Below are 13,603 nucleotides of genomic sequence, written 5' to 3'. Positions count from 1 at the left end.
TTTTTTACATGGCGAAGGCACTTTCCCTGGCAAGTGCCACTGCAGTATGTTTACACTGCAGCCCAGCCTAATGTGGCTTCCTGAATCTGGGTTTCTGGACCACATATGTGAGTGGTGTAAATACACACTTCTGACCACATGTGAAATTTGACTTCCAATGCAACTTCTGCACCTCATGGAAAGTTAAATCAACCAAGTAAGTCAAAATCAGAGGCTTTTAAGTTTGAGGCAGCAGTAAGAACTTGAAAATCGGCCTAAATGCAGATGGACTATGATAAATGGTGTGAATTTGCAGATTTTCCTTCAAATGCTATCTTATACAAATGTGGTTACTCACAAGGATCCAATGATACAACATTGAGAGGTAGCAGTGGGAATGGTAAGAGATGGTAGAAGTCAAAATAAAATTCTAGGCATGCAACAAATTTTACTTGTAGAATAATTCTTGCTTGCTGACAATAGGAAACCATTTCTTGGCTTTTCAATCAGAAACTGTTACTCTGCCCCTTGAAAAAAGAGAAGCTATTTCTAGTTAGAGGTCCATTAACAATTGTGGAAAACACAAGGTTTATTTTCTGTTATCCCTCTCTTTATTTCTTCTTTCATTCAGTCAAGGCAGAGTTGACATTAAGTAATGAGTTTCAAAACTGAGATAGAAAAAAATCAAAAACATATCACAGGCAGTTTGAAAGGTAGGGATGTTTGCTCTAGCAAGGAGAAGTTGATACTGTGGACTCTTCAATCAACAATACTATTTGCTATTTGAATAGAACATATTTTAAACTAAAAACAAAAAAAATATTGTGTCAATTCTGAACTGTCTTTAAAAAAACAGAAATCCCCTCTTTTTTAATGTGTTAAAGTGATCAGATTCAGGCTTGATTGACTCAAGAAATTAAATAAAATAAAATGGAGACTGTTAAGGCCATTAATGATGAAAAGGAATTATAAATGTTCATCATTCTAATTGGTCAATTGCTAATACTCACCAAATGATCCCAAAAATATTGTAACCTGAATCACAAGAACTGACAAATACATTAGTTGTGGTCACAATGTAGCTTCTTTGTGGTTGAATGATTATTCTAAAGATATCATTTTTTCTTATTCCCAAATAGCTTCCAATTTGAGCAAAATAACTTTTAAAGTAATTCTCACCCGTATTATATAAATATTTTCTAGTTATAGTGACCCACATCACAAAATCTCAGATAGATGAACATACCCGTAATCTGTCAAAACGGCAGCCACTGTGATCTTCAATATCCATCTCCAAGATCCTGACTTCAACAACTTGAGATGAATCAACAGTGACTGTCCACATGTAATTGACATTGTGTGGATAATTTCTTGGCCATAGTGGAGAGGCGATTTGTCCATTGTTCCCCCCAAGATTATTTCCAAACACTGAAATGAGGGAAACGAGTTAATGCACACCTTCAATAGGTATCAAAACATAGAACATAATCCAATTGTAAGATATTTGTTGTCATTTTATTCAGAGCAAAAGTGCTATATCCTGAGGAACAACTTAAATTCATAAAATGCAAAATGTAGAAGTGGAATATTGTGCTGTGCTGATATATTCAGATGGAATTAATTGTTAGAGATTTTATCTAACCAATAATACTTGAACGCTTGCTTTACAAGAGCCCTCTCTTCTCTGCTGGGTAGCTGGCAACTCAGATCACTGCATTTTCAATGACACCAATGTCCACCACTACACGGGAAATAGCAATTAGCGATATTTGCAGAGAGTGCCTTCTTATTGTAACGTTATGCCAGATTGAATTGCTTTTAAATCACATTTTACGCAACAGGTAGAACCTCTGTATACATGTACTTCTATTGAGCAAGTAGCTAAATATGTGGCTCATATCTTTTTCAGTAATATAAATAATTTTGTTATTGACTCTACAAAAGATTTACAGTTTGGCTGATGGATTAATGTATGCTAGTGCGACGGAGTACATTAGCTCGTTACCATGATGGACATCCTGACCTCCATATTGGAAGATGTCCAAAGGCTCCAGTGACATTTCTCTACATCAAAAGGAGCTGCGTTCATGGTGGTTACTATCAATGTAGATAAATTTGGATGATGGTACCTCCAGTAATAACAGTCAGCTGTCAAACTCTTCATACGTAATTTTCTTCTTTGGACCCCAAATCACCAAAGTGGGAGTTTGTTTGTAAAAAACAAAATTAAAAACAATTAATGACACCCTGGGAATTTTCTCCAATCACGTGGGGTCATTATTGATTTTTTTATGTCCCGCAATGCCAGGTTCTTCCTGGTGGAGGTGGGCAGGAAAAAAAGCCATTTAACCATTCACATTAAATAGGGCAAACAATAGAATTTTCTTCCTCTGATGGCCCCTGCTCTTTTGGGGTGTTGGAGGATGCATTCTATTGACGGAGTTAACGGTGGCTCTGTTAACGGAATACTTATGGTTGGGCGGGCAGGACAAGGGTTTTGTATGCAAGGTACTCCATCATGGTTGTGATCGAGTACCCTGTCCACCAAACACTGAATCAGGCCCTTATTCTTTAGAAAAAGCATAGTTATCAAATGTTAATATATGTGAGGGTCCAACTCGAGCCCAACAAGAATGGCAACTCTCTAAGAGAACTCCAGCAGGCCATACCAGTCATGTCACTGTAAGTGGTCCACCGAGGAAAAAAGTGGGAGAACAGAGATTCTTGGTGCATTGGAGCACTGGTAGAGCAAAGTGGCAACTGTGAGTAGAACCATGATGAAATCCTGAATTAGAGCACCAGCAGGTAGGTGTGTGGAGCTGGATTAGTTCTCATGACAAGAGGAGAAAAAATGGCTACTACAACAGAGATCCAGGAATGAGAGTGAGTCTATACAAGGGAATCAAACGGTGGCCTTATAGATTTGCACCTCATGCTAGAATCATGAGTATAAAGTCCTGCGCACTGACTCTCCAGCACCATCCGTTGTGTGGTGCTTCTATATTCCAGATCCTGAAATGATGAAGCAAGTGGGGGGTGCGCCAGGTAATGAATTCCAAACACTGTTGTAGTTCAAAACCTTTATTTCAAAGTATTCTTTTCTTTATTTCAATAGCATATACAGCTTAGCCTAGAAATACGGGAATGAGAGCGGTGGAAGTGTGCACTCAAACCTGGTTGGTAATGGTGTATGTACAGAGAAATGCTTTAAAGAGCAGCTCAAGACTGTTAGGAAGTGCTTTCCAACTCACTATACTGGAATCATTAGCAGCAACATCCACTATTGAGTGAGGCTGCAGTAACATTAGAAAGACAACCTTCTTTCATCAAGCTTTTTAAAAACAAAATCTAGATATTTTCATGTTTGACATGTAAAAGAAAAGGAGGGAATTTATATCTCTGTATAACTGTGAATGATCATTACAAAGCCAGAGAATGCCATCCATTAGGTGACAAGGGTGAACACAGATATCGGACGAGGACTCAGGAAGAGGTGCTCATTGCAGTTAACAGAATACCAGACACTTCGGTGATTATGGAGAACATATTATCTTATTGTTGTGTCCCAAAGATCTAAAGGTGCTATGAACTGTTGGAAAACTTAAATTGGATAAAGCACCACACAGAGACACAAATTACAAAAATAATAATTGTTTTTGTATATGGAATAGTGATTCAGTGTCCTGGTATGACAAGAGGAACTGAACTATTGACCAGTGTCGAAATCGAAACCAGTGAGACATCTATTTTTCAAGAAGGTGAAATTAGAGCAAACACAAAGGTCCAACATAGAGGCTAGGCGGCACAATCTAATGTAACAGTAATGGTACTGTAGATTGTTTTTAAAGAATTTGAGATTATTAAAGTTTTATTCACAGCAGCAGAAGAAACAACCACTAGGACAGTCATGGAGATAGTGCGTTAAGGAATGACATTATTTCCTTTAACATTCGACTAAAAGCTGGTGAAGTGTAGCTATTTATAGCTGAACAGAAAATAGTTGAGTCACTGGACTAGGAGCAGGCCAATTGGAATCTTCAGAGGAAGACAACAGAACTTGAAGATAAAAGCTCCATGGAAAAATGTACAATTATAAGGACTCCTGGAAAAGTTAGAAGGGGGTGGCATGATTTGATTCCACACAAGTTCTCTGCCGGAGCTCACTAAGCTGTAGTTTTACACTCCACTGGATTTACAGAGGGTGCACAGAGTAAGAACTAAAAATTAAGACAGAACGCCAGAATTAGAAAAATTATTGTCCGCTTCCCAAGATGCTAGCATACCAGGCAGATCCTGTTAATTGTCAAAATGCACAGACCTTTTGAATACGCAAACCACAAGATCTTCATATCACAATACTTCTTTTATGACAGTACCAAAAAATATATGGGCTGTTGGATTATGCTGTTTTGTTGGTGACAATGAAGAAAAGACAATAGAATTTTTGTGTACCAGAAAACTAAAACTGTTTCCAGACTCACTAAAGATATTGCATATGGATGCTACGAAGAAGAATGAAGGCCAGTCATTCTAAACAACTGCTTCTGCATCATTTACCAATAGGTTTAATGGCGCTGAACCTCTTAAGGACTGACTACTGGAACTGACAATGCATGTCTAATTTAAGTGAGGGGACAGGCCTATCCTTTGCATTCCAATAACTGAGAATCACACTTGTACTTGAATGGACTAGGCTACTTTAGGGGATAGTGGTAAATTGGGATGAGAACATGTATGCCTGAGTTATCAGGGCAACCTATGAATAGTAAAATTAAAGTACATGGAAGATTACAGCTGGATAAGAATGGCACTTACATAATACTAAATAGTGATGCGTTAATATGTGTAACAAAAACCAAAGTGAATGAAAGGCGCATATGGTCTTAATGTATTACATTTTTGCTAAGAGTTTTATTATTTTTAAGAGATAGAGGACGTGACAATCACCCAGTCTATTAGACGTTTAGGTGGGTAGGAGGTTTTTGAAATTGAAAGATCAAGGAAACAAGACATTGTACATAATACTGCTGTATCCCTGGGGATACAGTAACAAGGGAAACTGTGATTAAATACTGGCTGAGTACTTGTCACTCGCAGGGGCAAACTGGCACAGGAATACATTTAAGAAGGTTTTTCTCTTAGGTATAGTAAACCATATTTCACTCTCCCCTCCTGGCCCTAACAGTTGGACCTCCATGTATTCAAATAGATTTATCCATATTTAGAACAAGTTGTGTATACACATTTTGTCACATAGGGCCTAATTTAGATCAGGACTACTGTACCACCCACCGTAGTTAGATGTGGCTCCAACAGACTGCGGTCCACTGCGTCAGTAGTCTTCCCAGCTGCCTAACAATACTAAATCACCTTCAGGCTGGCAGGTTTGCACCAACTTGATTTAGATGTTTCCGATGTGATGGTGGTTTCATAGCAGCAGAGTCCTGATGAAGTGAGGCCATGGTGGTGTGGCGATAGGTAAGTACTAATCATTCATTATCTTACTACACACATATGTTGTAGATCTGTCAATATATATATGTAATAATGTGTAATATCCTTTTTTACAACATGTGCACCAACAGATTCCAGCGACAACGGGGTAGTTTAGCATTGTGTTCATGTAGGAGCAGCACAGGGAGGACCTGAACAATGGGGTTCAAGACAGAAACGGAACTGGAAAAGTAAAAAGAGGTAGGTTTTCCCCCCTTTTTCTTTAATTCTGCAAACTCGAGTTTGGAGGTTTCCCCACTACAGTTGCCTCGACGTAAAGGCACACTGTAATCAGCTTGGCGTAAGTGGAGCTCCCTCTGACAGCTGATTTTGCCTGTGATGCCTTTGACACAGGCGAAGAAGCCTGGCAGAGTCAGCAGAACTCAAGTGATCTTTCATTCGCAGCCCTGACAACATCTAAACTGGACGGACGGAGTGCCAAGAAGGTGGGTCGAGAAACCGTAAAAAAAGCAGCGGCGTGTCTAGATCCGCCTAGATCTAAATCAGGCCCATGGTATACCAGAAGAAGATGGATGTTAGTGTCAGCATTAATGTATCTTTCTCTCACCTGGATGTCAATGTGTTAACACATTGAGAGGAAGATAAAAGTTCACATGAACGAGCATAAATCCAGCATCCGCACTAAACAGGAAAAATCCAATGTTGCCATGCATTTTCATGAGTTTCATCATAACATTGCACAACTTCAATTTACAGTACTGGAAACCATCACTCGTGCTGAAGGCACTGACAATCGCAAGTTACTACTTAAAAGAGAACTTGAAGGGATGTACCGTCTACAGACACTTAAACCATATGGACTGAATGATCGCGTTGAATACAGTTGTTACTTATAACCTCTATAAGTGTATTATATATCCCATTGCTCTTTATTTCCCTTTATTTTAGTTTCATCCATTTCATGTTATCCTTTTCCTGCCTTTGTTCACCTTTTTTGGCCATTCTAAGATGGCCCCCGCTGTCACTTTCTACCACCTCTTCCATTTCTAATTTCCCCGGGGACTCCACGTTAGTCCTTTCTTTATTCCCTTTACGCCACACTTTCTTTATTTATCTCCCTTCGCACATTTTGCACTGACTGAACTGGGACATCCAGGCATATCGATTGAAGTAGCGGTCCACTTCGCAACTTCTATGAAGTAAGTGCCTAGCCTCCACGCAGGTTTCCGTGACGGAGCTGCGATATTGAGTTCAGTTTCTGACCCGTTCACGTTCGTTGCACTCGCTGTAGATCCCCATCACTTTCCTTCACCTTCCCTACATCCCGCCCACTCATCTCCTGACAAGCACGATCACCTTCCACACCTACTATCCTTTACTTAGGCACCCGATCCAGTACATATATTGATCGGCACTTAATTCTTAACTTTTTTAGTCACTCTCATTATTATTTTTTATATCTCTCTATCCTCCACCCTGACATGGGCTCGTCTTTTCTTTTCAGCTCTCCTTGATAAAGGGCGCCCCGCCCGAAATGAATTGGAGTTCGTGTTCATTATTTACACGTTGTACTACTTATACACTTCATTGATATGATGAGAATATCATTGAGAAAGTTTTCATGAACGAATATTGAAAAATAAATCTACATTCTACCTACAATTTTGGAATCATTTTGTTGATCACACACGGAGTGCCTCATTCGGGGGATGTACATGCATATTTTTGCGTACACTACATGTTCTACATTTTCAGGCGCTTGACGGAAACGCCACCCTGGAGTGCACCCATCCTTCTAAGAATCATTATAACTGTGTTAATTCGAGCTGTGCACCACCCATCTCCTTCTAATTGTCAATTCATCTTATCCGCCCACGGGTGGGTAGCACGCTGCCAAGTATGCAATTTGAAGAAATTAGCAAAAGCACCGAAGCTAGGGCTCACACCCTTGCATACAATGAAGACGAACGTCAACGAATCTATTCGCTAATCGAAGAAGACATCAGCCCCACCACATCTACCCACAATAAAGAGCAATGCCTTAAACAACTGTTGTACCTTTCCAAACGCCAAATCAATCAAAAACTCCACGCGAGTACATTACTTAAATATCACCGAGCCCTCAGAATCCCACGCGGATTACGGATATCCCTCAAACCGTCTCTCTGCAAGAATTCAAAAGCATTTAAAGAAAAATGGAATGGAATACTTAATAAATGCAGTCTGGACTTGATCCTCCTCATTTTGGAAGAACTTGCTGGCATCCTCAAAGACCTAGAACAAGAAATTAAGGAAATCGATAGTGAATTGAAAGATCTATTGACACGAGAAGAGCTTACAAACACACTTGACGACATCAAAACTATTCTCGACAAACACCAAAAAGAGATAAACGAACGTAAAATCAGAAAGTTTCGAAGAGACACGCTTGATTACAAGCTAGTTGAAGTGTACACGTGGGCCGATGTCTATGCCCCACGCCGTCGCAACAGGCCTTTTAACACACAGACCGACACATCATCTTCTGGAAGCGATACTTCCTATCGACCTCCACATAAAACCACCGCCACAGCTCCCACAAGTCAAACTTCCACCAACGATCAAGCAACCACATCTACAACCGGACAAGAACAATCATCCACGGGTCATTTTTTAGGATCAGGCCCGGAAGCAACCAAAGACTCCGGAGGAGCAAGAAGAAAAGAAAAGGAAAAGAGTCATCCGAACACTCGGAGCACCGTCACCAAGAAAGATCCCAAACCCAAAAAACTCACCTAGTTATCAACATCTCTGATACCACAATTCCTAAACATCAAATGGATCTCCTTGAGAAAGGCACATCGTTTATTCCGGTGACTCAAACCAATCTACTTGAACTTGAAGTGAGCACTTTCAAGTTCATCAGAAAACTCAAACTGTGTCATTTCTTTGATAACACCTTACCTCCTAACACCGTTGTTAAAAGTGACCAACTCAAGGGTCTACGACCATCTAGTACCTATCAAGCTCCAAGCAGCCATAAGTGCATAGACCTATTTGAAAATCTAGTACGCAACGACTTGTCCAAAATCAACTTCAGAAGTCCATCTAAACACAGAAATATCACTCAAAAGGATCCTGATACTCTTAAAACCTTGGCTAATAATCCACACATTAAGTGCGTCAAAGCCGATAAAGGGGGGGCCCTTGTGATCCTCAACAGCAGCATGTACACCCAACGCTTGCTTGAACACATACAGGATACCACAATCTACATGCAACTTGACAACAACCCTACCAGGGAGTTCCAATGTATCTTACAAAATATAGTATGGAAAGCACACCAAGCTGGGATCATTGAAGACCGCACCAAAAACTATCTGCTTCAAGAACACCTCAAGAGCCCCACAATCCACATGAGTCCTAAAATACACAAAAACCTCCAGGATCCGCCTTTCCGACCCATCGTTTCCACCAAAGGATCGATACATGAACCCAAGGGCAAGTACATAGACAAATACCTCCAACCTTTTGTCACAAAAACCACTATTTACATTAAAGACACCACAGAATTTTTACTTAAATTGGCTCAGATTCAAATCAACACCAACGACTCACTGATACTGTGCACAGCAGATGTCAGTTCACTGTACACCTCTATACCCCACCAGGGAGGTATTGAGGCTATCGAACAAGCTCTCCTCAACAGTGATATTGACCCACTTATGCAAACCTTCATCATGGAACTTATGGTGTACACGTTATACCATAGTTACTTTCAAGAGGATGACAAGTGGTATCTTCAGCTATCTGGAATGGCGATGGGTAATTGTGCGGCTCCAACATACGCCAATATCTACATGGAAAACTTTGAAAATCTACATATATACCGATCAGATACATTGACGATTTGTTCCTCATGTGGACGGACACCAAAGATACACTCATTAATGCATTGACAGAACTCAACACTAAAGACGAACGCATTAAACTTTCCTGGCAAATCAGCGACACGGAAATCTCATTCCTTGATGTTAACATCAAGATCACTGAAAAAGGAATTGTCACGACTTGCATCGTAAAACCACCGATCGCAATAACACATTGCATTTCACTAGTTTTCACCAGGGATCTCTTAAGAAGCATTTGCCTTTTTCCCAAATGTTACGCGTCAAACGCATTGTATCGGATGAACAAACTTTTAACACCAGAATTAAGGAAATGCATGAACGCTTCTTAGACAGAGGCTACCCCGAAAAAATCCTCAACGAAGCACAAACACGGGTGGCAAGCATCACCAGACAAGAAAGCCTTTCCAAAAGACTCAAACAACCGGATGAACGCATGGTTTTGGTATCTAAATTTTCTACAGCAAGTACTAAATACAAGAGAATTATTCTTAACCACTGGCCGATTTTACAAATGGAACCTGATTTCCGGGACATTTTCCACCCTCCTCCACTGTTTGCGTATACCCGCAGTAAAAACATTAAAGAAATTCTCACCAAACAAGCACAAATCAGCAAAAACTACAAAGGCACCCAACCATGCTTAAATTGTAATAACTGCAATTGTATCATAAAGGGCAACACCATTAAACACCCTATGAAAGGAAATTCTATCAAACTTCAAGTAAACGCCACATGTGACTCCACGAACTTAATCTATGCCTTGAAATGCCCTTGCGGAAAAATGTATGTCGGTAAGACTGAGAGGAAGATAAAAGTTCGTATGAACGAGCATAAATCCAAAACTAAACAGGAATTTTCATGAGTTTCATCACACCATTGCACAACTTCAATTTACAGTACTGGAAACCATCACTCGTGCTGAAGGCACTGACAATCGCAAGTTACTACTTAAAAGAGAACTTGAATGGATGTACCGTCTACAGACACTTAAACCACATGGACTGAATGATCGCGTTGAATACAGTTGTTACTTATAACTTCTATAAGTGTATTATATATCCCATTGCTCTTTTTTTCCCTTTATTTTAGTTTCATCCATTTCATGTTATCCTTTTCCTGCCTTTGTTCACCTTTTTTGACCATTCTAAGATGGCCCCCGCTGTCACTTTCTACCACCTCTTCCATTTCTAATTTCCCCAGGGACTCCACATTAGTCCTTTCTTTATTCCCTTTACGCCACACTTTCTTTATTTATCTTCCTTCGCGCATTTTGCACTGACTGAACTGGCATATTTTTGCGTACACTACATGTTCTACATTTTCAGGCGCTTGACGGAAACGCCACCCTGGAGTGTACCCATCCTTCCAAGAATCATTAGAACTGTTTTTAACCGAGCTGTGCACCACCCATCTCCTTCTAATTAACACATAATATAACAATCATTGGCAAAGCCAACATGTTGCCAGCAAGCCTTTTTGCAATTATTGTTTTGTCATGGCTTTCGCAAAACTTTATTGTTTGGGAAGCTGCTGGGAGCTTGTCAATATATACAAATCAACGATGATAGACAAAAAAGAATTGTGTCAAAAAAGCACGCATTACCCTAATATTCTCTGGCAATGAAGGGAAATACTTTGTGTGGATATGCTCCTTGTAAAAGGCAGCATAGTGTTGCTCATAGTGAAACCAGCCAATGATTGAAGTGGGGATAAGTGTTGCCCCTTGAAGCATGCTCAAGTGGATTTGAAAAATGTAAATGACACAACCACAGACATATGTGGCTGAAAACACCTATAAGTTATACTGTCATACACATCATTTTAGGAAAATAAAAGAAGTTCTTTGCTAACATATACCTAGAAATGTTAATTGTTGTGCTATTGACTGTAACCTCTTGGCCTTGAGAAAAAAAGAAGGAAAGAAAGAAAAAGAAAGGAAGGAAGAGAAGAAAGAAAGAAAGAAAGAAAGAAAGAAAGAAAGAAAGAAAGAAAGAAAGAAAGAAAGAAAGAAAGAAAGAAAGAAAGAAAGAAAGAAAGAAAGAAAGAAAGAAAGAAAGAAAGAAAGAAAGAAAGAAAGAAGGCATGAAAAATAAAAATAAAGAAGGAAGGTATGAAAAAAGGAAATAAAGAAGTTAAGAAGGAAAGAAAGAATGCAAGAATGACAGAAAGGAGGCCAGTAAGACGGCATAAAGGAATAAAGAAGATACGAAAGAAGGAAATAGTGAAAGAAGGAAAGATATAGGGCATGGAAGAAGCAAGAAAAAAGTAAAAAAGAATAAAGGAAAGAAAAGAAGGCAAAAAAGAAAAAATGAAGAAGACAGACAAGAAAGAAGAAAATAAATAAGACAGGCAAGTAAGAAGGACAGAAATTCAGATAGAAAGAAGGAAGGGAAGAATAAAAGACAGTAAGTAAGTAGGAAGGTAAAAAAATCAAGAAAAATGAAATGAAAGCAGGAAAGAAAGAGAGAAAGAAGGAAAGGAAAAGCAAGAGGATGAAAAAAGAGAGAGAAAGAAAAAGAAAGAGTAAGAGTAAGAATGATAGCAATGATAAGAAAGAAAGGAAGAAGAAAAAAAGAAAGATAGCAAATAAATGAAAGCAAGAGGGAAGGAAAGAATGTAGGGGAAGGAGAAGAGAAGCAAGATAGAAGAAGGAAGGGAAGAAAGAAAGAAAGAAACAAACAAACAAACAAACAAAGAAACAAAGAAAGAAACAAAGAAAGAAAGAGAAAGAAATAATGAGAACCAAATGGAAAGCAAAAAAGAAGGACAGAAGGATGAAAGAAAAAGGGAAAGAAGAAATTTAAGAAAAAGGAAAGCAAGAAAGAAGCAAAGAAGGAATGGAAGAAAGTAAAAAGGAAAGCTAAAAAGAGGGAATGAAAGAAATAGGGAAAGCAAGAAGGAAGAAATTAAAGAAAAAAGGAATGTTATGTTTTATTTATTTATTTATGTTTCGGGTTTTATATAGCACAGTCTTCATCCCAAGGTATCACAGCACTTTTACAGAATATGCACAGCAACATTTAAAGACAATACAGAAGAAAAATAATAAAACAATGGACATACATGGCAATAATATGTAAACGAAATAAAGGCCGACTAGGGTAAATGGGTGATATAGTTCGGAGGTAGCGATGGTAGCTTATTTCAAAAGTTGGGGGAGTGCACAGCTCTTTTTTCAGAGTGTCCAGGATCTTTGCTGGTTGATGGGGAAGATCATCAGAGAAATTTGTTATTTTAGGAGGGTGGGTTCAGTCAGGTATTTGGAGAGAATAAGTAATTTACGTTTTTTTCTGAAGTGTAGGAATGATTGATTGTCACATAGATCCTGTGGCAGGGTATTCCAAATTCTAGACACAGAGAAGGGTGACTGATTTTTCTTTCTTAAAATTGGGTATAGTCAGGAATAGAGTGTTTGAACTTTGCAGGGGCCTCTTTTGTCCAGCTGTTGATAGTTTGTTTGCGAGGTAGGTGGGTTTTTCAGTATAGCGAGCTATGTGGGTTATGTAGGCCATTTTTAATATGCTTCTTGCTTCAATTGGTAGCCAGTTGTGGTTGTAAGTGTGGGCGAGATGTGATCATAGCAGCTCTCTCTAGACAGAAGTGTGGCTGCTGCTCTGAGTGTGGATTTCAAAGGCAAAAGGTGTTGTCTTGGGATACCAGTGATCATTGTATTGCAGTAGTCCATTTTAGGAGTGATTTAGGATTGTACTACAGTGCTTAGGACTTCAAGGAGAATGAAAGGCTTGCTTTTTTTAGTTGTTTCAGCATATAGAAGGCACTTGTTGCTGATCTATTTACATGGTCTTTCATGCTCAGGTTTTAGTCAATTGTAATCCATAGTGAGTTGACAGAGTTGGGGAAAGATAGTTTACAGTCTAGTGAAGTAAGTTTGTCAAGCCAGTTGTGTAAAGCATAGGACTTTCCTTTTGGTTGGAGGAGGAGGAATTCAGTTTTGTTGGGGTTGAGCTTAAGGTGTTTGTTGGTCAGCCTGGATTGTAGTTTGGCGATAGTGTTGTTTAAGTTCTGGATGTCTTTCGTGATGAGATTTTAATGTAGAGTTGGGTGTCTTCTGCATGGAGATGGAAGGCAATTGTGGCTTGTTTCAGGATGACTTCGAGCAGCTGCATATAGATGTTGAACAATGCATGGGACAGGACTGATCCTTGGGGAATTCCTTGTGGAAATGACACTGCTGATTAAGTGGATTTGTTAAATTTGATTAGTTGAGATTATTGGCTCAGGTATGAGGTGAACCACTGAAGGACTGTACCATTGATAAC

At 39.2% G+C, this 13,603-nt stretch overlaps 1 protein-coding gene across 1 annotated transcript in view; it reads right to left on the bottom strand.

Annotated features, from left to right (window-relative positions):
• The window catches only part of CUBN (cubilin), a 1,372,460-nt gene that overhangs the window by 600,647 nt on the left and 758,210 nt on the right, over window positions 1–13,603 (bottom strand). The window contains exon 38 of the mRNA XM_086941783.1: window positions 1,226–1,407. Coding sequence (XP_086797909.1) covers window positions 1,226–1,407 — 182 coding nt within the window. The remainder of the gene's footprint in view (window positions 1–1,225; window positions 1,408–13,603) is intronic.

Source organism: Lissotriton vulgaris, chromosome 10 (genome assembly GCF_964263255.1).
Source record: "Lissotriton vulgaris chromosome 10, aLisVul1.2, whole genome shotgun sequence".
Lineage (NCBI taxonomy): Eukaryota > Metazoa > Chordata > Amphibia > Caudata > Salamandridae > Lissotriton > Lissotriton vulgaris.
Note: the sequence above shows the minus strand (reverse complement) of the source record. Positions and strands in the feature narration are given on the sequence as shown.